This window comes from Gadus chalcogrammus, chromosome 7 (genome assembly GCF_026213295.1).
Source record: "Gadus chalcogrammus isolate NIFS_2021 chromosome 7, NIFS_Gcha_1.0, whole genome shotgun sequence".
NCBI classification, from domain to species: domain Eukaryota; kingdom Metazoa; phylum Chordata; class Actinopteri; order Gadiformes; family Gadidae; genus Gadus; species Gadus chalcogrammus.
In genome coordinates, this window is record NC_079418.1 from 10,428,236 (window position 1) to 10,455,492 (window position 27,257).

A 27,257-nucleotide genomic window follows, 5' to 3' on the forward strand; every position below is an offset into this window, starting at 1 on the left:
TATGTGGAGGCAGAGCTCGAGGTGATGGTGTTTCGTCGTCAATTTTCCCCTGGTGGGAGGTCACTGAGGTAGTCAAACATCTCCGCCGTGGCAAAGCCAGGGATTGATGAGATCCAGCAGAATTGCTAAAGGCTCTGGGGTTGAGGGGCTGTCATGGTTGACACGCCTATTTCAACATCGCGATGGGAGTCGGGTACAGTGCCAAAGGAGTGGCAAACCGGGGTGGTGGTTCCCCTGTTCAAACAGGGGGACAGAGAGTGGTGTGGCCAATTACCGGGGTATCACACTTCTCAGCCTCCCTGGTAAAGTCTACTCCAAGGTGCTGGAAAGGAGGGTTCGGCCGATCGTCGAACCTCAGATTGAAGAGGAACAATGCGGTTTTCGCCCCGGACGTGGAACTACGGACCAGCTCTTCACTCTCGCAAAGATCCTGGAGGGGACCTGGGCTGGGAGTATGCCCATCCGTTCTACATGTGTTTTGTGGATCTGGAGAAGGCGTATGACCGGGTCCCCCGGGAGAAACTGTGGGAGGTGCTGCGGGAGTATGGGGTAAGGGGGTCTATCCTCAGGGCCATCCAATCTTTGTACTCCCAAAGCGAGAGCTGTGTTCGTGTTCTCGGCAGCCAGTCAGTTTCGTTCTCAGTGGGTGCTGGTCTCCGCCAGGGCTGCGCCTTGTCACCAATCCTGTTTGTGATATTCATGGACAGGATATCGAGGCGTAGTCGTGGTGGGGAGGGGTTGCAGTTCGGTGGTCTGAGGATCTCGTCACTGCTTTTTGCAGATGATGTGGTCCTCATTGGATCATCGGCCTGTGACCTTCAGCACTCACTGGATCGGCTGGCGGTCGAGTGTGAAGCGGCTGGGATGAGGATCAGCACCGCTAAATCTGAGGCCATGACTCTTAGCAGGAAACCGGTGGATTGCTTACTCCGGGTAGGAAATGAGTCCTTAGCCCAAGTGAAGGAGTTCAAGTACCTCGGGGTCTTGTTCGCGAGTGAGGGTACTATGGAGCGTGAGATTGGCCGGAGAATCGGAGCAGCGGGGGCGGTATTGCGTTCACTTTACCGCACCGTTGTAACGAAAAGAGAGCTGAGCCGCAAGGCAAAGCTCTCGATCTACCGGTCGATCTTCGTTCCTATCCTCACCTATGGTCATGAGGGCTGGGTGATGACCGAAAGGACGAGATCGCGGGTACAAGCGGCCGAGATGAGTTTTCTCAGAAGGGTGGCTGGCGTCTCCCTTAGGGATAGGGTGAGAAGCTCAGCCATCCGTGAGGAACTCGGATTAGAGCCGCTGCTCCTTTACTTAGAAAGGAGTCAGCTGAGGTGGTTCGGGCATCTGGTAATGCGCATCTGGGCGCCTTCCTTGGGAGGTGTTTCAGGCACGTCCAGTGGGGAGGAGACCTCGGGGAAGACCCAGGACTAGGTGGAGAGATTATATAAGAGATTATATAGATAAGCGGATGACGATGAGGAAGAGGAGGATATGTTCCATTATTTGCCTTGCGGAGCCAACCAGTCCTGTGCACGTATGCAAATTAACCATGTGTCCCAATGTCTATTTGTTTTGAATGCGACGAATGAGTGCAGATCGAATGATTTGCAGATCCAGATCAGTGAACATATTTTAACTACTACAGCACGCAGGGTTTTTTGTTCTCGGTTGTAATTAGCCTACATTTTAGGATTTTTTTATATTGGGGGGAATCACTGTCCTACTTGTTGTCGAAGCACTTTATCGAACAAGCAAAAACCGCTCGGCAATATGGCCAAGGTGTATGGGAGAGTTCACTATTTGATATGGCTGTCTGTAGGGCCTACTAAACGCATGCGGCTCCTTTAAATGCGTCTGCATAATTGAATTGTACGTCATGAGCGACTTGAGCGACCAAAGCGAACAGAAAAATTCGCAGCGAAACTTTGTGAGCGACCAGAGCGTCTTTGACGCTTTGGTCGCTCCTGGTGTGGACGTACAGTAAGCACCAAAAAACGAATAAACGAACTGAAATTTAGATTTTCGTTTTCTTGTCAAAACGAAAAAACGAAAAAACGGCTTGTTTTCGGGTTTCTGCTTGCGTCAATTATTCCCAGAAAACAGAGTAATAAAACGTACCTTGCTCGGATACGTTGGGCCGTGAAGGATCTTGGGATACATTGGGCCGTGAAGGATACAGCCGATGCATCCTTCAAATCCGGGAAAAGAAGGCTGCATTCGTAGGCCGCATTTGAAGGACCCTTGGGCCGTTTCTCAATTCGCGTACTTGTGCGCATAGACATCTTATAGATAGACGGAGCATTGGCTGCTGGGAAGCGAGAAATACGGCCGCCATCTTGGAGTGGTCAACCGGGAGCAGCAACAGCAGCAGAAACAGGATGCCGGGCTGTTGTTCAGCGTATTCCTGCTCAAATCGGCGGGCAATCCATAATAGGAATCGGGGGATTACTTTTCACAAGCAAGATTTAACATTACCGTACTATTGGTATAATTAGTATTGAATAATAAAACACGCCAAACCATGTGGCCTTTATCATAGCTACACGTATGACAAAAAACCGCATGAAAATCTGTGGTATTCAGTGAGGTATGATTAATTAAATGCGCTGACAGTTCATTGCTCCAGCCAAACGGATTACACTGAGTGGAGCGTATGACCACTCCAAGATGGCAGCCCCGCGTCTCGTCAGCGCCAGTAGGCGGTAGCTATATGATGTCTATGGGCGGTAGCATTCGATGCTCCGTCTACCTATAAGATGTCTATGCTTGTGCGTGCTCGTGTGCTCGTGGACTCGTGAAACGTCATCAGTCGTTGCCCGAGCACTGTTCCAATTCGAAGCACGCATCAAGCGAGTACTGTCGTAAAACCCGGAAGTGTTCTTGATGCGTGCTCGATCTCGCCGTTTCACCAAGCATGCATCGGAGGTGGCTCGTGGCTGTTTCCCAAAGTGTAAGGCTGCAGCTTGCTAGGACGCGTCCTTGCTAGTCGCGTCCTATGGAGATGAGACTAGAGTGCTAGCTCGAGTGCTTCCTAGCGTTTGTAACGTTCGACTTTGGGAACGACTTGGTAGTGTGGAAGCGCTTCCGCTCCGCTTTTTAATACTGCGTGTCCGCTTGTAAACACATGTGCGCTTATGAATAAAACATGGCAGCAATCAAGCTGATCGATATTTATTTGACTTTTGTCTGTTATGAATGCGGTCATGTCTCCTTCGCATGGAGCCTCTTTGGGGAAGTCACAAAAGCCTTGTTGCGGTTGATCGAATCGTCTTTATTAAAAGGAAAATCCATTCAATTTTTATAAAACTAGGTGAAATTGTCTGAGAACTTAATTCATGCATCACATTTACAGTACAGGTTGATTACTATTATGCAGGGGGAAAAAAGACAAAGAAAGAGATGATAAAGGTGTATTATTTGGATATATTATTTAACTGATCTGATTCATTCATTCATCTATGCCTACAATCTACCAGTGCTTTGAACACATAAGTATATCATATAAAATACAATTATATACGTTCATAAAAAATTACAAACATTGCAATTGATCGGTTGTGCATTAATTTTACAACATTGGATAGTGGCACTATCCCTTCCACCGGTAAACAAATGTTTGTGCGCCACCCTTAGGCGCACAAAAGCCTCCGTTTGCTGGGCTGACCCTAAAAAAAACGATTCAACACAAACATAAATAGGTATACATAAATAATGTAATCTTGTGAGCGAGTAAATTGACATTGGTGACAGTGGTGTTTAACACCAGCTACGTCCATGCAAAATATAGCAACGTATCATTAAGTTGCAAAAACGTTTGAAAAGTGGCACAGGTCTTTAGGCTTGATTATTTGCATTAACATGATGAATCTATAAAAAGCAATACGGCACAAAATATTTCTGAAAACTAATATAACAGGATGCATTTCGCACTCGCAGCAGTACGATGGCGGACAATATGGAGAAGACGCACAACTGTAGCTTAAGTTACTCCGTTATGATATAATATTTATCTCATAAATAATATATAAGATAATAATTACTATAAGTCGTGTGGTGTGTATAGCTTATACACATGACAGGACACGCATATCTTTTCAATTTTTATTCAATTCAGACTATCTAGATACCTATTTGAACTGAAAGAGGCTGGGTTTTGTTTATATACATTTGTTTTATTGTCAGTAGTATGCTAAAGAGCCGTAGACAGTTAAGGACGAGCAGACTGGTGGTGGACGTCATCGAGTCGCTGCTGTTCCATCGAGGTACGTACTCGCGTGCTCGCAAGTATGTGCTTGAAGTACAGACTTGCCAAGTACGTGCTTGCAAGTCATCGAGTCCGTAGTACGCGTGCTAGGAATTGAGAAACGGCCTTACACAAAATCTTTCCGGAAGTAGAAGACATTCGGATACTACTCGCTTACCTAAAACTCGCTTACTACGTTATGCTTACTCAATTTGACGTCATAGTTAGTAAGCGTAGTAAGCAAGTATGCGGTTTCGATTGGAACAGTGCTCGGGCAACGACTGATGACGTTTCACGAGTCCACGAGCACACGAGCACGCACAAGTACGCGAATTGAGAAACGGCTATCTTGTTAGAAACACGTTTATCTGAGAGCCAACCCAGTCGCCAAAAGCATACGTTGACAGTGTACGTTTTCGTGAACACTGGATTATACGGAGCCCCTCTGGTGACATCTGGGAAAAAAATATATATCTGTTTGCCCGATTTAGTGATCTGTTTGCATGACTTAATAATCTGTGGCCACAATTTAATAAATTGCGGGAACAAGATAATTAATTTGTGGCCACAGTTTAATAATTCGTGGGAACAAGATAATTAATTTGTGGCCACAGTTTAATATTTCGTGGGAACAAGAAATATAATAGAAAGGGAAGTCTGGGGCCCCCTGCTTGAGCTGCTCCCCCCGCGACCCGACCCCGGATAAGCGGATGACGATGAGGATGAGGAGGAGGGAACAAGATAATTATTTTGTGGCCACAGTTTAATAATTCGAGTGTGTTGTCTATTGTTGCAGCAGGGGTTAGACGCATGTCGGCTCTGGACAAGATAGAAGAGATATCGTTCTATTTTAACCTCGGAATGAATTACAATGACATTCTAAAGTCACTTGCTGTTAGGCAAGGAGTTATTCTAAGTAAGAGGCACTTAATTAGGCTGCTAAAAATGCACGGGTACAAACGAAGACAATATGATGACCTCGGTGACGTGATAGACTTTATCATGCAACAGCTGAAGGGAAATGGAAACCTGCATGGATACAGATGGATGTACAGCAAATGCATGAAACATGGCATCCGTGCAAAAAAGGAAGATGTGCGTTTGATTCTTGCAGCTCTTGATCCTGACTCTTCAGCCATGCGCCGTTCCAGGCGATTAAAAGATGTATTTTTCTGAAGGACCTAATTATATCTGGCATACCGATTCATACGATAAATTAAAACCATATGGAATCTGCATCAATGGTTGCATAGACGGCTTTTCCCGTAAAATAATTTGGCTTAAAGCGGCATACACCAGCAGTGATCCACATGTCATTGGAGGCTACTTTATGGAGGCCTTAGAGCAGTTCGGTGGCTGTCCCCGGATCGTCAGGACTGATTTCGGAACGGAGAATGTAGTTGTCCGCGACATCCAGACCTACCTCCGCCTCAGTGATGTTGACAATAGATCAGGTGAAAAAAGCTACATCGCAGGAGCAAGTACTTCAAACCAAAAGATTGAGAGCTGGTGGGGGATACTACGCAAAGAAGGAATGCAGAACTGGATAAAGCTTCTTGGCGAAATGAAAGACGAGGGCCTATTTCTTGGCGACTTCCTGGACAAATCGCTTATGCAGCTAAGCTTTCGGAACATTATTCAGGTGAGGATAAGAAAGCCTGGGGTTTATTCGGGCAGCTGTTCTATTCCTTGCACATATGAATCATGTAGCCTTTAGTAATGTTAAAGACAGCATTAACAGTTAATAGGCTATGACTTTATGTTGCAGACGTGCAGTCAAACACTCAATATTGAATCGCCTATAAGCGTTTCAGCACCACTGGAAAGCAGTAGCAAGAGCAGTAGTTATAGATCCCAGTGGGAAATCAACAGTATAAAGTAGTTGTATGAGTCCCAATCTTGAAAAATAACTGAAAATAGATTTTCTGTAGAATAAAGCAATGCTAAATTAATTTCTCCGCAATCTTAGCCTCTAATGGCTATAGAACCATTTTATGAACCATACTTATTATTCTCATTTCAGGAAGAGCTGGATGAGATCAAGGCAGTCTGGAACAGTCATCGCATTCGGCCAACAAAGAATCCCAATGTACCCAGTGGGATTCCTGACATGATGTTTACTGTGCCACAGCTCTGGGGTTCTGAGGACTTAATCGTTCCACACAATGACCTTGATGACTGCAAACGGGCGTGCAAGTTCCTCTCATCTGTCCCATGTGATGAAGATATATTTGACCTTTGTAGTATCCACATGTCAGAGTCTGGCCTTTATTTTCCCACAAACAAATCCCAAGCCCAGGAGTTTTACTTGACACTTCGAGAAGGGCTTCGCCCCCTTGTCTATAATTGAGCAGCCACTGAACTGGTATTCAAAGATCCAGGGTCATTGATATGTACTAGTTACTGTTGTACCTATTGTGTACAAAAAAGAAAATTATTTTATTTTCTATATTTGTATTTCATTTTAATCAAGGCTTGTAGATATAACATATAAAAAGCATATTTCAACACATGGGGAAGGGATTATCGGTTTTGTAAATATCACGTATATATCAATGGTATAACAGATCAAATGAATGGTAAAATCCTTTTTAATGTTCACACTTTTGTCAAGTCCCTCATATGTTTTCGTTATCTGGACTTTATCTGAAAAAGTTTTTTTGAAATATCCAAACATAGGAAGTGTTAATGTGCAATAAATATTAATACATAAAATACTGTTGACTGGTTTTTATTTCAACGGAAAAGGGGGGAGAATTGATTTCAATACAAAAGAAGGAAGCTTTTAACGGCCTGTGCAAATCATTTGTAACACCGATACACAATTAACATATTGCCAGAAGCAGTACTGACCTGAACTGCACAAACTGGTGGTGCACAGATTGCTTTAACAGTTAAACTAAACAATGCTTGTCAGCATTTTCCATAGAAAAAACAAAATGGCTGCAATTCATCATAGTGACAATTATGTGTCCATAGAATCAGCATTAGTTGGCTCAAAATATTTAGATTATGTCCATAACCCAGATGGAGCTCCTAAGCACAAGGTCGAAATCATTTCGAAGGTCGGGGTAATTTTGGTAGTTGGTCGGTATGGTAAGGTAGCAGCAACATGTGTGGGCCTGAGGTCGGCACTGAAAGTCTGTTGTTTGAATGAACTGAACTACTATTGGTTTCTCAAAAAAAATGTCTGCCCCTGTGCAGAAACGCTGAAATGATTTGAGGATAGTTTTGTCTGACTCCCCTATGTATTTCTTCAGATGTCTTGCCACGGTGTTTTGGACTGCAGTCATCTCCTCCGGGAATTTTAGAAGTTCCCTAACACGTTTTGGTGTAGGCACACGTTCTTCCATCATGTCCACAAGCCTCCGTGGATACAAAGTGTCTGCCAGGGTTTGCAATATGGGCTTCCAGCATTCAATGACAAACATAGGAGTTTGGATCAGGGTTTTGTGTCCCAACTGTGACACAAGTGCAGCAATTGTCTCCTCAGAGGCAAGGTGGTGGCAGTCATGTGCCTCCAGCACATCCAGCAGGTCATCTTTTTCAACAGACTCAAATGATTCAAGGGCACACTCTCTTCTTTGGAGACATACTGCAGGAAGCTGTCTGTCACACTGCTGTAATTTCTTCCATACAGGATTTCTTCTAAAAAGGGAAGAGGGAAAAGCAGCGGGAAATACTTCAGTCGTCCAGCCAACAACGAGAATTCTTGCAACTGCCTGCCATTCTGCCTTCTGGTATTCATGCCTTCGATAAGGTGTCTTGACATCTGTACCCAACGTACACCGGCTGTAAAACTCCCCCCAGAATTCTGAGAGGCAATCACGGAAAACACCAGAGCCTTCCCCTTCCTCCAGTTCACCATTAGGAAGTTTCCTCTTGATGTTAACCTCTTTGTTGGCTATATCTGGGTCAATAAAGGCTGCCATGAGGTCAGCAAGGCAGTAACCTCTTTGCACTTCCACTATGACTGTTGGCTTTGATCCCTCCTAGGGCAACGTGTCATCAATTTCAAAGACATCACCAAGTGCTGCTCCAACAGTTACTTCACCATCAGGGGAATTGTTAAGCAGCATCTCCACATCTTGGGCCACTGTTGAACCTTGGTCTTCCTGTCCTGGCTCTATCCTGAAATACTCTCCTGTAATTTTGAAGGCTCCTTGGTCTTGTCTGTCTCCTGCATCTATGTTGGGGTCATCCAGAAGTATGACATCTGAGTCCTGTAGGACGTTTAAGTCAAACGTGATGACTTCTGGTTCTGTTGCTGGGACTGAATATAAATTGTGTGCAGCATTTCCTGTGACCTCTGATGTTGTTGCTTCTTCATCTTTGCCATGATCATGATTCTTAGTGTACAGATACAGTCTCAGGAGCTTGACTTTGTTTTTCTCATACAAGTCATCCACGGTGGAATTTTGATCTACTTCGCCTTGTGAGAAATCAAGAATTCTGCGATGATGACTTTCCAGCATTAGTGACTTGCAGAAACCGTTTGGAAAGAAAAGGGATTCTGCCAATCGTTGAATTTCGCTGACTTTAGTGTATCTGTCTACACTGACATGTCTGGTTCCACCTCCCTTCACAGCCCTCACTTGTTTGAATTCATTTTTGATTTTGTTGAAGTTCATCCATCCAATTTCAACCCTCTTTTATGGTCTTTTTGCATTTTTATTTCCCTGCATTTTCTCAGAAGTCCCCATTCTTTTGACTCCCCTGCTATCCATAGCAGAGGACTTTGCCCTTTCTCTTTCAAGTAGGTGACTTCTCCTGGCAGCTCCTGTGTCTAACTGGTGACGGTTGCGACAGAAGGCAACAGTTGCCAATCTGTCCCCATAGTGTGGAATGTATTTTGCGAGATCTTCTTCACTCATCAGTGGAATAACTGAAGAATCAATCTGCAAAATATGAATGAAGACAAAAATATATTTAAGTACAATTATTGTGTGTGACAGACGGACACATTTTCCCAATTTAATTACTTTTTTTCCGTATTAATGACACATTTTAAAGCTGAATGATTTAACTATAATTAAACCACAGCAGAAAGAGTTAGATAAAAATTGCATACTTGACAGCTACACCAGCAAACAGCAATTGTCGGGGGCGGGCTAACCCTGCGTTCACACCAAAAGATGCATTTGCTGCCCGTACGCGTTGTCGCCGAAGTTTTGCGGCGCAGCAAAACTTTTGCGGCTTTTGCTGCGCCGCAAAGGTTTTGCCCGCGGTGCTTCTGAATTCATTCACAACCATGGCCGACAGTACGCGCAGGCGCGTGCCGTCCATATGGGCAGGTGGGGCGGCGATCACTCCCTGCAAAAGCATGCTCCCAAAAAAAAAAAATCCTCAGTAAATCAATGCTCCAAGTTTATTTTTAATAATGTGATTGTCACATTAACTATCTATAGTTTCTGTAGGCTTTCCGACTATTTTTGGTCTGTTGATATCAAATTGATGGTGGCGATTCTAGTTGAGTTTAACGTGTCATGCAATGTGGGGCAGCGCGGTCGCGCAACGACCGCGTCCCTCCGTATGTTTCTCGCACTGCAGGCTGCAATAAGAATTCCAATCCGCGCTTAAGACGCCCATATGGTCGTAAAGTAGTCTGCCCCATGGTCATATTCTAGGACTGTTGTTTAAAGAAGAGATTTGCACACATCGTCTGTAGGGCTGGGCGATATGACGATATATATCGTGAGGACGATAGAAACGTGTCTATCGTGACCTTTCTCCTCTATCTTTTCTATCGTGATAAACTTTTTTTTCCATTATTACAGCTAATATACATTTTAATATAATTTCACATCCTAATATAACATTTTGCTTTTCTTACTATGCAAACTAAGTTTATATAACTGTAAAAAAGGATATTAAGATAATTTTTTGTGGTTTTGCGACACGACACCGCTTTACGTTACGCTGCTTTGCATCATACGTTTGCGAATGAATGATGGACGCGCTGCAGGAAGTGTAACTTGTTACCACAGCCGCTGTTATACAATCCGAAACGGTTGCACAGACACAACAAAAACCGCTTTTTGCCGAAAGGGGGGGCAGCCGTGGTTTTCGGCTTCATTTCGGATTTAAGCCCTCTGATACAGAACCAACGCAGCCGATATGAAACTGTGCGATAAAGTCGTTCCTGCTCCTGATGCGAATACTTCCAACCTCTTTTACCACCTGAAGAACAAATCACGAATGAAGAAACACGGAAAACTCCAACTACTTACCGATCAACATACAACAAGTGATGAACCCGCAGGAGCTCATTGAAAGTAAACAGCCAGCCGAAGCTAAGTAAGCATTCGCCCAAGCACAAGCAATCTGAAAAGACTTCTCTTTTTGTTTTGTTTATGTTGTGTTAAGTCCCTCGTCCTCAAACCTGAAGCGTGTGCACTTAGTGAAGTGAATGTATTAATGTGCCATATGATGTTACGTACTACCTCAACACACAGTATAATTAGTCTGAAGTAAAAATTGAAGGCTACTGCACTCTTTTTTTTTTGTGCTTGTTGGTTCAAGCCACACCACACACACACACACACACACACACACACCCACACACACACACACACACACACACACACACACACACACACACACAACACACACACACACACACACACACACACACACACACACACAGGTGCAGTAGCCTTCACTTTTTTCCCTTCAGAGAAAATTATACTGTGTTTAATAGTGTGTTCTGCTGTGTTCCATGTTTTTAATTTGTGTGCAGCAATTGAATGAACATGTTTTCTCCTTGTGATGCTGAAAATAAAGAGAACACTGAAATCTGCGTAATTGTGGTACAGGTCGTGATGGATCACACTTTTAAGTACACACCCCTATCCAGTAGAGCAAGAGGGCATATCGTGATATATATCGCTCATCAGTGATATAAAATATCCATATCGTGATCTATGTTTTTTTCCATATCGCCCAGCCCTAATCGTCGGGCCAAGTTCCAAATCGAAGGTCTGCTTGATTGATGACTTGTATTACTTTTCATGTAGGCTATTTGCAATGCACTCGCTAACTGTACGTCCACACCAGAAGCGACCTGAGCTACCAAATCGCCGGAAGTCATTCACTTTCTATGGGCAAGAGCGACCAAAGTGACCAAAGCGACCAACGCTACCAGCGGCCAAAGTTGAGTGACCAGAGCGTCCAATGAAAGTTGAAAAATGTTTAACTTTATGCAAATTACTATGACGCGTTTCAGCGTCCAAACGCTGACAGCCAATCGGAATGTAGACGCTCTTCGCTTGCGTGGATTCCAGGGAACACCGGCAGGCACTTTTGAATTGTACGTCATGAGCGACTTGAGCGTCCAAAGCGAACAGAAATATTTGCAGCGAAACTTTATGATCGACGGATGATCGGTCGCTTCTGGTGTGGACGAACAGTAAGCCTGTTGTTAAAATAAAATATGGAAGAAATAACTTCCCTAGGGACATTATATGACGAGTGTTGCGGATGGCACTTCAAAAGTGTGCAGTAACATTAGGCTATTAGTTTATTTTTAATTCTTACTCAAAATTAGTTTAGTTAACATGTTTTAATGTAGCTCAAAATATACATAAATTGTGAGTGTGGTCATACGCCAGTAGTTTCTGCCGCACCGCACGCTACTGATTACGAGCATTGCATGTCTTTGTGGAAGAGGGAGAGACGTCGGAATGCCCGTCGTTATGGGTTCCGCAAATCAAATCTTGCTGCCGGTTTTCTCGGCAGCAAGTGGTCCCGCAGCAAACCCGCTACGCGTCTCTACATTCACTTTGAATGGGATCGTGCAGCACGGCATCTTTTTGCATCTTTTGGTGTGATCGAATTATTTGTCAGTCAGTCACATGGGAGCCCCCTCCACCTCAGGTGAATCAAGCACCACCAGCACCAGTGGACAGGGCGAGGGGGCTAGCTGTAGCGATCCACCCATGGAGACAGCACAGATGGTGGAAGATGAACAGGGAGGAGGAGATGATGAGTCCGAACCGAGGGTCATGGACTGAGTGAGCCGCTGCCGGTGCACCAGGTAAGCAGCTATTAACATAAGGATAATACGTTTAGATGATGGATTTGAATTTAGCCAGCCGCAGCGATATTAAATGATGCGTAATAGTTGTGACAAACGGCTATGCTAATATGTTAATGAAAATGCTAGATGAATAGTCATGCTACACGCTATCATGCCTGACGGATAAGCAAGCACACAGCATAGCCCCACGATACACGCCGTTCACAGGTGGAATGCTGTAATAATAGTCGTTGGAAAGTTTTTATTACCACGTAGTATTACACTACTATGGCATTACACAGTGTATTTAGCGATGCAACTTGGGCCATTATGGTAATAGCCGAGCCAATTTATTACAGGGGGTTGGTGGTTATTATTGAAGTGGTTGTCGTCGTCTTTTTTCCCAAACGAGGCTCTTATTTGTTTGCGCAGCTTAAACCTTTTCTTTTCGTTGAAATGTGTCTCGATGACAAACGATGCTCTCGGCTAACGTACTCTCACACTCCAAATATAATCTGTCAATATAAAGTTCTAATGATTCGAGTCTAAATGTTCAAGCCGACATGGTTGCCGTTGTCTTTTTCCAAACGAGGCTCTTAGCTGGAAAGCCTTTTCTTTTTCGTTGATATGTGTCTCGAGGAGATGTGTCTCGAAAGAAGCACAGAAAATAAAAGCGAGAGCAACAAAAAAGCAAAATGGGGAGTAGTCTATAAAATTGCATTTTTAAAACTTGGCATATTTTGGAGATATCCTACCTACAGTGTTCTTAATATGGGTAATTTAAAGATATTTTAAATTACCCACAAACAAAGAAGGTACAAGCAGGAAGTGGCTGACATACTGTGATCAACGTCCTGCTTTATTTTGTTTTGTATGCTTGGCCTTTAGCAAGCCCTCTGATAACAGTGTATTCATTACTGGAATGTCTGACGGGAGACATGCTCACCAGAGAGCAGAAGAGCATGAAAAAAGCATGGCACATAGAGCTTGTGCTGAAGCTTATTTTCTAAACTGCTCAAAATCTGACATAAACAGCCTGCTTAGAGGAAGACAGCTAACTGCTCATAGAGAGCAGATCAAGAAGAGACGGCAGGTGTTAGACCGTTTGGTGGAAGTGGTCAGAGTGATTGGAAAGAGGGGCCTAAGCTACAGGCACGAAGACAATGAGGCTGCTTATACTCTAGAGGACAGCAGCCTTGATCATGGCAACTTTTTGGAGATGATACTTTTGCTGGGGAAATATGATGTGGCATTGAAAGAACATCTCAGTGACATAATTCATAAAAGCAAAAAGCTCCATGAACCTGCATCAGGCTCAAGAGGCAGGGGTTCCCTTGTCACTCTGCTGTCTAAATCGACTGTCAACTCAGTGATTGACACAATCCTTAAGATGATCAAAGACAACATCGGCACGGAAATTAAAAAAAGCCGGCATGTTTACTGTACAACTGGACACAACACAGGATATCACAGCACAAGACCAGTGCTCAGTTGTGCTTCGGTACGTCACTGATACTGTACACGAGAGGCTTGTTGCTGTGGTAAGGTGCAGTTCATCCACAGGAGAGGCCTTTGTTCAGTTGTTGAGTGATGTGCTTGATGGTCTGAACTTAGACAAAAGCCTCTGCATTGGAAATGCCACAGATGGAGCTGCCAACATGCAGGGAAGATACAGAGGCTTCTCTTCACTCTTGTCATCACAATCTCCTCACCATGTCCATGTGTGGTGCTACTCTCATGTGCTCAATCTCGTTCTTTCTGACACCACTGAAATTGTGATAGAGAGTGGATCTCTTTTTCATCTCCTGAATGACATCGCTGTGTTCATCCGAGAATCTCATCAGAGAATGAACGTATGGGAGAAGGAAAGCCACAGCAGCAGGCACAAGCGCATAGGACCCATTGGAGAGACACGCTGGTGGGCAAAGCATGATGCCTTAAAGAAAGTGTTTGGCTCATTTGGGAAACCGCAGGACTGTCTCTACATTGATGTTCTGTGCACCCTTTCAGCCATTCAAGACCAGACGACAGTGAAGTCAAATGTAAGATCCAAAGCAAGGGGATACAAAGATGGCCTTCTCAGACACGAGACCATCCTGACCGCGCAATTATTCTTGCGGATATTTGAGAAGACCACCCCACTATCCAAATACCTCCAAACAGGCGGGATGGACATCCTCTCTGCCCACAGGATGGTGATGTCCACACACGAGGCCCTTCAGGAGATGGGAAGAGATTTCCAGACAGTCAAGGATGCAACAGAGAGTTTTGTGAAGTGGGCAAATGACAAGCTGGAGGAGCAGGATGAGGAGATGGGCATGGAGGTGGAGGTTTCACTACCGCAGAGGAGGCCAAAGACGAAGAAGTCCATGCCAGGAGAGATGGCCCAGGATGAAACTTCCAATGACCCAAGCAAGACGTATGAGGTTAAAGTCCATAACCAAATTATGGACACCGTTATTGAGGCCATGCAAAGACGATTCCTCGATAACGGCAATCTGTATGCGGACCTCTCAATTCTTGACCCCCGAAACTTCCCAGATATCAAAACCAGTGGTCTTCCTGAGTCTGCACTGAAAGACCTAAGCAGAAGTCTCATCAAATTTAACAATTCGGCAACCATATCAAATTTACAATCTGAACTTGAAAGCTTGGCAAGCCAGTGGGACATGCTGAAGCGTCCACCACTAGATGAGTACACATCCCGTACTGTGGAGGAAGGACCTGGTGGAGACCCAGAGATGGAAATTGTCAGCAAAGCCTGTGCCTCATGTAAAAACTGCCCCCTGTGTTGCTACCAGATTCTCCTCAGATTCAACCTGCTCACAGACGCATACCCTCTTCTTTCTCTGTCCTACAAATATCTGCTGACACTCTCAGTGACACAGGTAGCCTGCGAAAGATCATTTTCAACTTTGAAATTCATCAAGAGCAGGCTGAGGAGCAGCTTATCTGCTGGTAAATTGGAGGCCTTCATGCTGATGTCCACAGAAAAGGACATCCTCATGCCTCATTCCTTTTAGGAAGCCTCTGTCTCAGGTTGTGGCGACGACTTGCTTTCACAAAGTAAGTATTATAGTTATGGAAATGAATGTAATTGTTTGGCTTGAAATTAAAACTTTTTCCCTTTCCCCCCTTTAACATGCATTACATCCTTTTCTGTTATTTACTGTTTTTAGGCTTCCATTTCAGCATTGTGAGATTGGATTGTGAGGATTGTTTTTGGAGATAGACAGACGTTTGGTTTCTGGGTAAGTGAGAAGAAATCAATCTGATTCAAACACAAACGCACACAAGCACACACACACACACACACACACACACACATGTAATGTATTCAAGTCTCACTTCTCTGTGTCTTCCTCTTTATGAAATCCTGTCCCTCTAGGGCTTCACATGTACATAGTTCTTACTGGATTGACGGGGTTTGTGAGCGTTGGTTCCGGTGAAGTCAGCTATTCACCAAGTGAGTAAACATTTATACCTCACCAGAACATAATAAACGTGTTGCAAACCAGATTTTTTATGAGCTTGTATGTGCTTAACATCAAAGTGTGCATGCAACCCCCTCCTCTTCTCTATCTGTGTGTGTGTGTGTGTGTGTGTGTGTGTGTGTGTGTGTGTGTGTGTGTGTGTGTGTGTGTGTGTGTGTGTGTGTGTGTGTGTGTGTGTGTGTGTGTGTGTGTGTGTGTGTGTGTGTCTGTAGGTTTCATGAGTGTTTGATGGACTGTAGTCGGTGTAGACAGACAAGGCTATGCACCAAGTGAGTAAACATATAAACATATACACATTACCACAACATAAAAGTGTTACAAATCTGATGTTGTATGTGCCTAACATCAGAGTGGGTATGTGCCCCCCCCCCCCCTCTGTGTGTGTGTGTGTGTGTGTGTGTGGCTATCTGTAGGTTTCATGAGTGTTTGATTGACTGTAGTGTGTGTGCCCAAAGAGCTGATTGGAACTGAAGAGCGCAGACAAGGCTATGCACCAAGTGAGTAAACATATCCATATTACCACGACATAAAAGCGTTAAAAATCTGATGTTGTATGTGCCTAACATCAGAGTGGGTATGTGCCCCCCCCCCTCTCTCTCTGTCCAAGGAGCTGATTGGACTGAAGAGAGCAGATAACGCCAGTTCATCGGCAGCTGCCAGGGGCTATCAGCTATCATGACAAATTTATAGATTCATTTTAAATAAACAATTGAGTGTGAAGTCACTGCACATTTCCTGGTGTTTTTTTGGTACCTGAAAGAGAGTTTTTTTAGTTAAATTGTGCACCTTTTCCACTAGGCCAGAACGTTTGTACATTTAGAAGACATAAGTTACGTCAATTTAATGGCAGGTGTGCTCCGCTAATTATGTGGGCCGGTCTGAGCCAAAAAATGCCCGGGCCGTTTTGTTCTCCCAGTCCAGCCCTGTCTTGGACCTACAATTAATGCTCTTGCTAAGTTTTAACGTTAGGTCGGGAAGTTAGTTCGAGAATGACTTGAAACTTTCTTAATGTAGCCTGTTTGCTCATGCTCAATGTGCTCTTCCGCTACTACATCTTGATATGAAATTAACATGAGTGAAAATAACGTGGCTGTGTGACAGGGTCTATCGCCTAAAGACGAGGTAGCAGCACGGGCTTTTGTGCAACAATTGTTAGCCAGGGAGCTGTCCGAGCCTGCTGCTTTGACCTCGTCGCACATGGGCAGAGTAAACCAACCACCAGTCAGGGCTGGAGACAGTGCCCAACCTGTGACCAATAATGATATGGTGAGGCAGGCCATGCGAAGGTGAAGAAATTAATTTACTATATCTATATTTCACAGTTCAGTAGTTCATGGTTTGTATCCTGTTGATGTTTGTGCTTCTGTTATTTGAGCTCGCCCACCATTTTACAAATTTACTGTTATTATCAATATCATGGCTGGTTTCAGACATTTTCCATCTGGATTTCTCAATGTACTCGTATGCTGCTTGTCAAATTACAATTCATGTAAACCTGTGATGTTCCTTACAGTCGCCGGCCTTGTGGGGATCCAAGACACTATTTATTTTAATATATGACAATAAAATGTATGCATAGTAATGCTTCACGAAAGATCAGTCCAACCACGACGATGGTATTAAGTTAATCTGTGATGTATTGGTCTCTTGAATATCGTCAACCCGGGGACTATAAAGTTACCGAACAGAATCAGTGTATTTTATGCTCTTATTTAGCTATTAATAAATTCCAATTATTGAAAACATGGCATATAAAACCATAAACTAAAGCCATACGTTTTTATTATGGACCAATCTTGCTCTAGATTTATTCTAGGTTTCATCACCAACAGTTTTGTTATTTTCCACAACAGGCAATTTCTGAGTATGTTTGGTGAGCAGCCAAGGGGGAAAAAAAGATTCAATTCTCCTGCCCCTGCCCCCTGCATTGTTAAAAGGACAGATTTTAATATGCATGTCCTTTCAGGGCCCAGCCAGTTCACTCCAAAGGGTTCTGAAGAGCTAGAACATGCATATGCTGGCCTGGGAAAGAGGATGCTCAGTATACCAGACACCCTCACACAGCGAGGTAATCATATATACAATATTGTAGATTGCTCAATGATTAAAAATGTAAATAACTTTCTATATTGTGAATCATATTTCACTTTGTTTTAAAGATTGTGGCTCTACTTGAGGGGGGATTTCCCAATCTTAAAACCTTGAAAGGAGGCTGGATGTTCTCATCTCAATATCCAATGATGGGAAAATTATAGCCTTTATTGTTTTTCACATTCAAAGCCCCAGAGATGTGTTATGTGGCATCCTACTTTGAAATACCATTAATATTATTCCAAGTGGTAAACAACATTTTCAAATTTGCCTGAAATGAATATGCAGGTTAACAAGGTTTTAAAGGACATTTGTGTTGTTCCTCTTTACATTTCAAAATAGGTGGTAGCGGACGTCATAAGTTGAGCATAATTTCAAGTCCGAGGGGTACTCCTCAAGGTACTCCTCTCAACTGAATCCCTCCCCTATGACGGCTGAGTTTGCATGATGCCTCAGTCAAGCTGCCTCACATGTGGCAGTCAAATGCCTTTGCAGCTTTTGCCGCTACATGTGATGCAATGGCACATTGATTGTAAGCCGTTATTCAAATGTTTCTCTTATTTTATAAATGAACATGTAATACTTTGGTGTGTGCAAATGACTATTTCAAAGTCTATAGCACTAGCTCTTTTTCTTTTAAGGAGAGTGAATATGAGACACCTCTTGATGATTCTCCTATTATTATTGAGCAGCCGGTCTCACCTACCACATGGAAGGAATCCTCAGGTAATTTATGTTTTATTTTCATGTAACTTTGCAAATCAATAATATAGCCTTATTCTTTTTTCACCATGGGAAGCAAGGTAGCAGATGTTTTGGGACATAATGACATGATGCTTACAGGTGTGTGAAGCTGTAGGGTATAATATATCTCACCGAACTTACCTTTTGTACAGGGACACTCATTTATGCACTCATTATTGAGCATAGGAATATATCTCCTGTATCTAGCAAATATCACATGTCTGAAAGAAGTTCATTAACCATGATGCTTTTTCTCATAAAATATTTGATCTGTTTTAAAAATATGGATTTTCTTTTTTTGTAGGTTTGCCCAATTTGTCTTGCATCGTTCCCAATTTGTGTCCTCCCATCTCATGCAAGCACATGTGGTAACGGGTAAGAGTAGTTCAAGTTCATGTTCTGAGTAAGGTTAGGCACATTTAAAGTGTGGCTGCATCAGAGCATGTGCTGCACATTTGTAATCGCAGTAGAACAAATAGCAGAGCTAGATACTTTTTAGGGTTCCAATTTGATATGACTTTGTATGATGGTGAAGCCTATATGCAGAAAGAAATATGTGAAAAATAATCACTAGTCATGATTTCTCTCTGTTTGCCAATCTTGCGAGTAACATTTTTTTGTCTGTCTGATAAGAATGGACATTGCTCTTCACAGTGGAGCAGCTGGTCCAACGAGAGAGGAACTACCAGGACCTTCAGTGAAACGCCCACGATTAGCGCCATCTTCTTTAGAAGGTTGTTTCTTCATAACTATCACTGCTGTGGTGTAATATGAAACTAGAAAAACGTTTTAGCCGTAAATTAGAAAACTTGCTACAGAATGCTTGATCCAATGCATTGATATCAAGTTTCTGCAGTTAATATATTGCTTTAAAATGCTGAGCTTCCAAAATGTCACTGAAATGTATAACATTTTTGAAGTTCCTTTGCACCAACCAGTGAGGGCCACTGAAGTAGACCCTCAGAAAGCTTGTCAGTTGTTCAGAGAAAATCTCCTGGACCGTAACTCTGATTGTCCACGCCTCCTCCTCTCTCTCTCAACATGTTTGATGATGAAGAACAGGACCGTTCATTTATTTCATTCTATAAAAGGAATGATGTTAACTGGGCAAGTCATTCAGGTGCAGGCTGAGAGGTATAAACAAACAGCATAACTTATTTACTTTCATTAGAGGCATTATCAACTGAATTTTGGCTTAAAAATCAAAATTGCATAATGAGGTTTTGGTGCACGATACTTTATCCATGGAAGACAGAACTTGTTGCGTTTGTTGTAGTTGAATCTCAAGTGTGTAGCACAATAGCCAAGTTTTTCTTGTATATTGTATATAATGTGGTTGCTTGTACTCATCTGTATTAATCTTTCATCTTCAGGAGATGCAGCAGTCGGCGATGGTGTCAACCGACATGTTTTGTCAATGGCCATTGTGGCAATCTGGTCCCAATAATGTCTCTGCGTTCCCACAATTACCACACTGTCATCCGTTTCAGACCGAGAAATTAGGCTTTTATTCACAATACATGCTACTTCACGAGGATCCGTGTCCTACGTGGAAAAGAAAACCGATGACTCCGAGAGTCACGGTACTGTCTCGGTTCAGGGTCCCGTTAGCTGGGCTGGTCTTGCCTCGGGTATAGGGGGGAGTCCTATGTGTAGCCTCTGGCTCTCCATCGTTACTGGTTCGGCCGCGTTCTCTCGGGGCGTTAATGGTGCCATGACATGCTATTTTATGGATGCTTTAATATAGGTATTAGTGGGCCACTAACACAGTATTCAAAGACGTTCCCGAAATCCAGCCGTGGTGCAGAGTTACAGCCACTCCGAGCCAGTCGGACATTGTGCTTCCCCCAAATGCGCTGTTTTGGTGTCTGTAGCTTTAATGCAAATGAGGAGGAGCGAGGCGGGTCAAGGAGGAGGGTGGGGGTGTGGCCCTGAGCAGCTTGCAGCCACGGTACCATTCGCTCTGTTTACAGTGGATGTATCGCAATAGGCTACTTGCACAAGCACTTCCTTATTCGCCGTAATACAGCTCATCAGCTTCCGGTTCCAAGATGGCAACGTTCTACACCCGGTGATTTACAGGAGCTGCCGACAATAAATATCACAGATGTGCATCGTTTATGTAGGGAAACAAAAACTCTGAAAAGCAAATTGGACAAGGGGTTTAGGATGTATGCTTCGACCTACATTCACAGCTACGAAGGTAAGAAAACGACGTCTAACAGACGCTAGCTACTGTCAAAGTCTAATCTGTCAGTTAACTGTCACTGTCGAACGTGTATTACGATGCAGGAACAGCAAACGCCAACAAGATTTCTTAACGAGTGTTTTATATCAGCCTTGATGTTTGCCTGTTGTGTTGAGTAATAATAGTTTAACCCTTAGATGCACGAGTGACTGGACCCTACACTCTTCCATAAGTGGGTCAAAAATGACCCATATTAGAATCAATGTGTTTTTATGCCATTTTTGTCATGAATAATCACTTATCACTTATCACTTATATTAGTATTATATTTAGGACCACACAAGAATTATTTCATGTTTGAAATATCTTTATTTTTCACTTTTTAACATTTTTGAAAAATAAAATTACCCTGAACAGCAATAGAAAAATGTGAACATCCACTTTCTGTCTGTCCGTCCTTCCGTCTGTCTGTAACTGTCCAGTCATTGACAGTTCCTCTCTCTTTTCCCTGTTTTGCCTTCTTGTCTCATCACTGTATGCAGTTCAGACAAACTACCTGTTTCTGGCTGTGATCATTGCACACAGGTACATTGCATTTCCCACACCTATTGTTTACTTTGCGATCTTTGTTACTTGGGCAGATCTGACACCTCTTTCTCTTTGGTTGGCCCTGTCTGCTTCTTTCCTGTGGCTGGATTGTGGCTTTTGTCACCCCACACCTTTCCATTGCTTCAATAATCGGGGTTTGCAGTTGGGGGCATCCTTCCAGTCGACTTCTCATGTGTGGTGTGACAAGCTCCTTTGACAGCTCTTTGAGGAAGAGCCGTCGTGCATTGGTGATGCCGCTCTTGAATTCTGGGTGCTGAGCCGTGAAAAAGGTGTAGGCATTCAGGGTGGCAATGTCAATTATGTTGTACCACAGCACCATGGGCCACCTCTGTGTTTGGCGCTTGCAGGTGTAGGTGCCAACCATCTGGTCAGTGGTGTCTACACCTCCTTTCAACTTATTGTAAAATGTGATTATTTCTGGTTTTTTCTTTCTGCTATTTTCATCCACTACTTTGTCGTGGTGCATCGTGCTCAGGAGCACAACAGCTTTTCCTTTCTTTCTGACATAGCTGACCATGGTAAGGCTGTCGTTGAATCCGAACTCTGTGCTGTGAACCTCCCTGGACTTGGAAGGCTTAATCAGAGGAGGGATGTCTGGCTTGTTCTGACGTAGAGTCCCCACAATAGTGAGATCCTTCTCCAGGAGATGCTGCGCAAGAGGCACACTGGTGAAAAAGTTATCCATGGTGATGTTGCGACCTGTGTTTCTAAATCTACTACACAACTGCTGGACAATGTTTTCCCCCAGATTCTTCTGAACTTCTTCCCCTGGTTGTCTCCCCGTGTAAACTATACCATCTATTGCATAGGGGATGCGTGCATCACAAACCCAGAAGATCTTTATGCCGTACTTGGCGGGCTTGCTTGGCATGTACTGTACAAACTTGCACCTACCCCTGAATGGCACAAGCTGTTCGTCCACAGTGACACAATCACTGGGGATGAATCGCTGTCTGCAGTTGACCAGGAACAGGTCCCAAACATAACGGAAGGCTGCCATATGGTCTGTTTCCAGTCGGAAGGCTCTGGTCCTCTTATCATCGAAGCGCAAGGTACGGCGAATGTCTTCAAATCTTCCAACAGCCATAGTGGCCTTGTACATGGGATTATTCAGAGGACTCCCAAACAGCTCACGGACTGAAACATCCCAGTTCTTCTCACTTCCTGCAAGCAGGGTCAATCCAATGAAGGCCATGAACTCATCTTTGGTGACATTCTTCCATTCTTTTCCTCTAGCTGTTGCTACTCTCCGTCCTTCCAAATTTGTGCACTTCATCACCTCTTGTGTTATATCATCAGTGATAAAGAGCTCCCATGCATCTTTTGGTGAGACGGTGCTAAGCCCTTGTGCAGGCCCTGGCCGACTTCTTAGGATATTGGGGCTCTGTGTTCTGCCCTGGGGGGGAGGTAACTCGCTCCAGTAAGAGCCCTTCCGACTCATTCTGTTGGGCATTATTTGGACAATTTCTTCTTCTGAGGACACAGAAGAGGAATCTTCTGAGTCGGATTGATCCTGTTCAGTTGGATTTCCAGGTGGACGACTGCCACTGCCACCTGCACAATAGTCTGGATCCTCATCATCCGAAATTTCAGACTCTGAGTCCAACCCCGTTACTGCCTCTCCATCATGACACCTTGGATGAGGAAATATAAGAGTAATGTTTTCAATAGATCAATATGTAGCTATACACACACACACACACACACACACACACACACACACACACACACACACACACTACATATAGTAATGTTAGCTAACTTAGTTAGCTAGCTAGTGTTAGCTAGTTATAAAGTAGGCTAATTTGTCGATAAATAATAACATACTCTTCCACAAAACAATCATGAATGACACACACACGCGTCGCACACACACAATACATATAGTAATGTTAGCTATCTTAGTTAGCTAGCTAGTGTTAGTTATAAAGTAGGCTAATTTGTTATAATAATATAATAAATAATAATAGCAGTCATGAAAGACACACACACATATTATATGAAGATAATACTTACACGTATCAGCTCTTGTGTAAAATAATCTTCCTGAGGGGTGACACTCCTGATATAGTCTGTGTTGTCCACAGTTAATTTATTCCTGACAGCCACAGTTGATAAGAATCAAAGGATTCCATAGAAAATGCATGGGGGTCATTTTTGACCCACTTATGGAAGCTTGGGGTAGTAAACAAAAAACTACAATTTCTTAAAATGTATAGAGGGTAAGTTAAAAATGTTAATGGAATTATATCAAAAACATGTTTTTTGAGGAATACCTGGCTGGAACATGAAATTAAAACAATTTTTCATGACAAAGATATTTCAAGAAAACAACCTCACCGGGTCATTTTTGACCCACTTATGCATCTAAGGGTTAAGTACAGCCACGGTTTTGTGTACATAAAAGTAACATTACTTAGCTACCTAACTTTTCTTTCCAAGTAGTAACATGTTATAGATGTGATGATGCGAGTAACCCAGTACAATTGAAGCTTAATGAATTTGTATGTGTTATTTCATTCAGTGTCCAATAAAGACAAGCTGACAGTGCAGGTCAGCGTGAGAGCCTTGTGCTACAGGTCGATGGGGAAGAGCGAGGCACCACAGTTTTAGAGTCTAGGCAGGAAGCTGTGTTCATCCCTGTTCAGTGGTGTTTGTTCGGTTAAGCAGTAGCTAAGTGTAGTCCTCAAGGGCCACCAACTTGAATGTTTTTCATGTCTCCCTGTTTTTCACACACAATTTAATATAGTCAAGGTAATGAGTACAAGGCTACAACTTTTCAATAAACAAGATATTTATTGTCGTTTGCACAGCAGAAGTACAGGTACATTGGAATAATTGTTATTCTTGGAGTCCGCTTTAAAAAAAACCACATCTTTATTTTAAGAGGGAGAGAATATAACAGTAAGCATTCAGGGTGGTAGGCTTTTTCTAGCACAGTTGAAGTACTTACCTTCATAAGAAACAAGTTGTTTTTTACACCCATGATGCTGAGGTTATATTTCTAATGATTTACCTTTTTCTCTTAGATCAAGCTTTGTGACTCATCAGCCAAGGGATGAAAAAATAAAGAGTTAATCTATGGGCTGGAGCAGCTGTCTCTGAGAGGAAAAGAAAAAAAGTATAGCTCAAAAACAACAAATGCAATGGCATCACGTATAATTACATCTGTAACTACTTATAAAGTACTGTTGATGCACGTGCAGGTGCGACCACTTCTTTTTTCTGGGCAGCTGATTTGGCTCTGGAAACACGGACCATCTTGTAGAGAAGGCTCAATCAAAGACCAAAAAGCTATCAGATGGTTGTAGCTGGCAAATCTATTCACAAAAGACATCGCATAAAATTTTTCAATTAGAAGTGTACATCAAAAGTATACATTGTTACCAAAATAATGTCAACAGTAACTACTAAGATTAAGATTTTATCGTATATATATTATATATATATATATATATATATATATATATTATGTAGCAGGGTGACCTGTATTTCTCCCATATATCTGTTTCAGCCTCAGTCACCTCCCTTTTACCTGTATTGTGACTTGTGCAACTACGCAACGGTTGCTCTACCGGATGGCGTCGTAACTAATCCCTGGCACTCAGCTGACAGGTTTGTTTAGTTTCCTCTTTGGGTGCAGTTCAATAACTGCACCAACTTCCTGTAAGACAACCTGATGTGTGTGGATATCCAATGCCCTAATGTGTTCTCTGTGCTCTCTTTTTAGAGTAGTGTTCTTGTCCGGGCCGTTTCTTTGGGAGGCGAGGTTTGGTGGTTTGCCGTGTACTTGCATGTAGATAAGTAGGGTGTTACCTGCTCAATTCATACATTTTTACAATTGTTTATTAATAGAATTTTGTTCTAGGACCAGCATTGGTGGAGTTGGAGACGGTCACATTCTGGCGCTGGCGCTGGCGCTTCAGTGCTCCTATTTTCATCTCATAGAATAATAACATGACTTTTTTCAACCATTTAAAAATAAACTTTTGTAGACTTGAACTGGAAACACGTCTCTGTAAGTCTTTACACAAATCTGTATTATAAATGTTGTTTGTTTTTGTACTATTGGTGTGGACACATTCATATATATAAATTCTGATAAGACATGGACATCCCCAACTCCAATTACACCATCTCTCAACATGCCACTACTTGTGTCCTATTAATCATTCACAGACCTATTAAGAAATAATTTGGTACAGTACTATAAATGAATCTGTAACGTAAAGCAATTTTCTAACCAACAATGTCCCTGACTGACACATATCCCCGTCACGTAGGGACTAGGCTAATAACAGACTAATACAAAAAATGTGACTGTGAAAAAGTGACTTCCCTTGTGTAAATTCGGATGTCTGCGTCGGAGCCAGCAAACCGCTGCAGTCCAAACTCTCGCTGGAGACGTAACTCCTGTAGCTCCTTTCTCAGCTCCTGTACTTCATTTGAGACGCTTTCAGCAGCGGATGCGGACATATCCATGGCAGTCGGTTCAGAGAGAGCAGTAGTCTTGATCGTTGAATAGGAGATCAACTTCATCTTTTTTCACCTTTTGCAAGTCTCCTTCGACCCTGAGGAGTAGTTGGCTCAATCAACTTGTCGGGACTAAAGTGTCTGCTTCAGACCTTGGAGTGAGTGGTGATGACATATGCATCCCGGCGTATGTTCGACTCCTCACGTCAGTTTGGCTCGGAAAGCCATGAAAACTTAATACCCCGTTTAATTTTGCTGACGCTGTACAGTGGGGGACACAGCAGTGCTCTGCGTAGGTTGTCTCCTGCCTCTGAAAAGGTCCAGTTTATAGATGTTTGCGGTCTTGATCCATGTTTACAGGATCAAAGTCAGCAGGCTAGCGCGATAAACACACAGACCGGAAGCGACCGAGCTGTATTATTTGAAACAGGAAGTACGTCACACAGCTTAGTGCATACACCCTAATAGGGTGTATGCACTAAGCTGTGTGACGTACTTCCTGTATATATATACACCCTAATAGGGTGTATGCACTAAGCTGTGTGACGTACTTCCTGTTTCAAATAATACAGCTCGGTTGCTTCCGGTCTGTGTTTATCGCGCTAGCCTGCTGACTTTGATACTGTAAACATGGATCAAGACCGCAAACATCTATAAACTGGACCTTTTCAGAGGCAGGAGACAACCTACGCAGAGCACTGCTGTGTCCCCCACTGTACAGCGTCAGCAAAATTCAACGGGGTATTAAGTTTTCATGGCTTTCCGAGCCAAACTGACGTGAGGAGTCGATGGATTGTGAACATACGCCGGGATGCATATGTCATCACCACTCACTCCAAGGTCTGTAGCAGACACTTTAGTCCCGACAAGTTGATTGAGCCAACTACTCCTCAGGGTCGAAGGAAACTTGCAAAAGGTGCCGTAGCGACCCTTTTTGAGTGGAACCAGTATACAGTCGAAACCCCAAGGCGCGGCGTGTGGGAGAGAGTTGATCGGTTCGTCGAAACTGCCCCTCCGGAAGATGAAGTTGATCTCCTATTCAACGATCAAGACTACTGCTCTCTCTGAACCAACTGCCATGGATGTGTCCGCATCCGCTGCTGAAAGCGTCTCAAATGAAGTACAGGAGCTGAGAAAGGAGCTACAGGAGTTACGTCTCCAGCGAGAGTTTGGACTGCAGCGGTTTGCTGGCTCCGACGCAGACATCCGAATTTACACAAGGGAAGTCACTTTTTCACAGTCACTTTTTTTGTATTAGTCTGTATAGTATACACATATCCCCTAGTCCCTACGTGACGGGGATATGTGTCAGTCAGGGACATTGTTGGTTAGAAAATAGCTTTACGTTACAGATTAATTTATAGTACTGTACCAAATTATTTCTTAAAGAGCCCATGCCATTAA

At 43.2% G+C, this 27,257-nt stretch overlaps 2 protein-coding genes across 4 annotated transcripts; one reads left to right on the forward strand and one right to left on the reverse strand.

Annotated features, from left to right (window-relative positions):
* Positions 1–13,672: 13,672 nt before the first annotated feature.
* Positions 13,673–16,987, forward strand: LOC130386712 (uncharacterized). Of its 3 annotated transcripts, none has more exons than XM_056595731.1 (6): positions 13,673–15,320; positions 15,434–15,505; positions 15,643–15,720; positions 15,961–16,017; positions 16,162–16,245; positions 16,356–16,987. In XM_056595731.1, exon 1 carries the CDS (start codon positions 13,688–13,690, stop codon positions 15,275–15,277), a length of 1,590 nt encoding a protein of 529 aa, XP_056451706.1. In that variant the 5' UTR covers positions 13,673–13,687; the 3' UTR covers positions 15,278–15,320; positions 15,434–15,505; positions 15,643–15,720; positions 15,961–16,017; positions 16,162–16,245; positions 16,356–16,987. The 3 variants fall into 3 exon arrangements, with proteins under 3 accessions (XP_056451706.1, XP_056451707.1, XP_056451708.1); XM_056595732.1 differs by having other exon boundaries at positions 15,988–16,017; XM_056595733.1 differs by lacking the exon at positions 15,961–16,017 and having other exon boundaries at positions 16,204–16,245.
* Positions 16,988–20,106: 3,119 nt separating this feature from the next.
* Positions 20,107–23,728, reverse strand: LOC130385963 (piggyBac transposable element-derived protein 4-like). Its single transcript, XM_056594748.1, has 3 exons — positions 23,721–23,728; positions 21,491–23,014; positions 20,107–20,128 (listed from the first exon to the last, which is right to left on the reverse strand). Exons 1-3 carry the CDS (start codon positions 23,726–23,728, stop codon positions 20,107–20,109), a joined length of 1,554 nt encoding a protein of 517 aa, XP_056450723.1.
* Positions 23,729–27,257: the final 3,529 nt, after the last annotated feature.